General features: G+C 37.0%; 1 protein-coding gene across 1 annotated transcript; it reads left to right on the plus strand.

Annotated features, from left to right (window-relative positions):
• The first annotated feature begins 229 nt into the window (after nucleotides 1-229).
• LOC107022150 lies at nucleotides 230-1,600 on the plus strand. Its single transcript, XM_015222843.1, has 3 exons — nucleotides 230-1,211; nucleotides 1,267-1,361; nucleotides 1,469-1,600. Exons 1-3 carry the CDS (start codon nucleotides 230-232, stop codon nucleotides 1,598-1,600), a joined length of 1,209 nt encoding a protein of 402 aa, XP_015078329.1.
• Nucleotides 1,601-2,485: the final 885 nt, after the last annotated feature.

Here is a 2,485-nt window from a genome sequence, read left to right on the forward strand (position 1 = left end):
ATTGTTATATAAGCAGTGAAACATGTAATGTGTGGGTTTTAACAGATCAATACAATAATTCCTTCTTCTCTTCTTCATGTTTTAGCTTTCTCTCTAGGTTCTTCAATGGAGTAGTGAGCTTGAAAGCTCACTGTTTTGTTCATGGTATCAGAGCAGAGTAGCATGTGGAATTAGTTGAGTTAAGATCTCTACTAGTTGGTGAAAATCTGTTGCTTAAAGATCTGCAGAAATGGTGGGAGTGAAGATAGATCAAAATGATCCTTTATTCATTGGAAATTCAGACAGTTCAAGTGCTGTGTTGATTCCAATTAAATTGATTGGATCTGAGAATTATGGAGTTTGGAGTAGGGCAATGAGGATTGCACTACTTGGGAAGAGAAAGTATGGTTTTGTAACTGGTGCATGTACTAGAGCTTTGTACAAAAAAGAATTGCATGAGCAATGGGAAACTTACAATGCGATTGTGTTATCTTGGCTGATGAACACAGTTAGTGAAGAGCTTCTTAGTGGTATCGTCTATGCCACAAATTCTTTCTCAGTGTGGAATGATCTCAAGGAAAGATTTGACAAGGTAAATCGAGTAAGAATCTATCAATTGCATAGAATTATCACCACTCTTTCACAAGGTACAGATACTGTATCTCATTACTTTTCAAAATTAAAAACACTGTGGAATGAATATGATGCTATAGTTCCAAATCCATGTGGTACTTGTCCTCAATCGAAGGAATATAATGATCATCTGGAGCAAATGAGATTAATTCAATATCTGAGTGGCCTAAATGAATCATATGATCAGGCTCGCAGACAGATACTACTTAAAGGGACTACACCATCTATGAATCAAGCTTATGCTATGATTATAGAGGATGAGATTCAACACTCAAGTTATATGGCTAATGCAGTTGAAAAGCCAAGTTCAATGGTGATGAGTGTAAACAGGAATCAGGGAACTGGAAAGGAACATTACAAAGGGAAGAAGTGTGATTACTGCCATTTCCTTGGTCACACCAAGGATAACTGCTACAAGTTGATTGGCTATCCAAGTGACTGGAAACAAAGGAAGAAACCAGGCTATGGAAATGGGAATGGATACATGAGAAATGGTACAAGCACAAATCAATTCAATGGCTATGGAGGACAAAGTTCAGGAAATACTGGTGGATATGGAAGAGGATATCAGCCTGCAAACAACATCTCTGATGACCATTGTGATCAACTAATACTGCATCAACTAGTCAGGTGGAAAACAATAACCTGCTAAAGGTGCCAAAGGGACTGCTGGATCACAAGTGCAGGAACTTCAACTTATTCTCCATGATCTGATTGCAGAAGATATGATAGTAAATGAAGCTTTTCAAGTGACTGCAATGACCGAGAAGTTTCCTCCTTCGTGGAACGATTTCAAAAATTATATAAAGCACAAGCGTAAAGAAATGAAGCTTGAAATCTTGTTATTCGGCTGAAGATCATGGAAGATAACCAAAACGCCGAAAAGAAGTCTCGTAAGAGCTCAACAATCATTGGTGTTAATATTATTGGAGAAGCTCCTACCAAAAACAAAAAGAGAAAGAAGTCCAACAGGCAGAAGTCAGAATAGGCCAAGAATAAATTCAAAGGCAACTGTTATAACTGTGGCAAGGTTGGTCATAGGTCTTCCGATTGTCGTGCTCCAAGAATGGACAAAGACAAAGGCAAAGGTAAAAGTCAAACAAACTTTGTGGAAAAGATGGAAGATGTAGATGACTTGTGTGCAATGATCTCGGAGTGTAACTTAGTTGGAAATCCCAAGGAGTGGTTTCTCGACTCAGGTGACACTCGACACATTTGCTCTGGGAAAGAAGCCTTTGCAACGTACACTCTTACTGACTACGATGAAGATTTGTTCATTGGAGACACAATTACAACAAGGATTGCAGGAATTGGAAAAATAATGCTGAAAATGATATCCGGCAAGGTGTTGACTTTGAACAGTATTCTGCATGTCCCTACTATAAGAAAGAATATAGTTGCTGCTGCACTACTCATTAAGAACGGGTTTAAGTGTGTCGTAGTTAGTGATAAAGATGTAATAAGTAAGAATGAAATGTTAATAGGAAAGGGCTACCTCAATGAGGGTCTTTTCAAACTCAATGTAATGGTTGTTGACAATATTAATAAGAATTCTGCTTCTGTTTATTTATTCAAGTCAAATGATTTATGGCATGCCTGTTTGGGAAATGTAAATTACAAAGCCTTGCGAAAATTGGTTACACAAGAAGTATTGCCTCATTTTAAATGCGATACATCGAAATGCGAAATTTGTGTGGAAAGTAAGTTTGTTAAACATCCTTATAAGTCTATTGAAAGAAATTCCAAAACTTTAGACTTAATTCACACAGATATATGTGATATGAAGTCGACACCATCTCGTGGTGGAAAAAAGTATTTTATAATTTTTATTGACGACTACACTCGATTTTGTTATGTATAGTTGCTTAATAGT

The sequence above is a fragment of the Solanum pennellii genome, chromosome 6 (genome assembly GCF_001406875.1).
Source record: "Solanum pennellii chromosome 6, SPENNV200".
Classification (NCBI taxonomy): Eukaryota; Viridiplantae; Streptophyta; class Magnoliopsida; order Solanales; family Solanaceae; genus Solanum; species Solanum pennellii.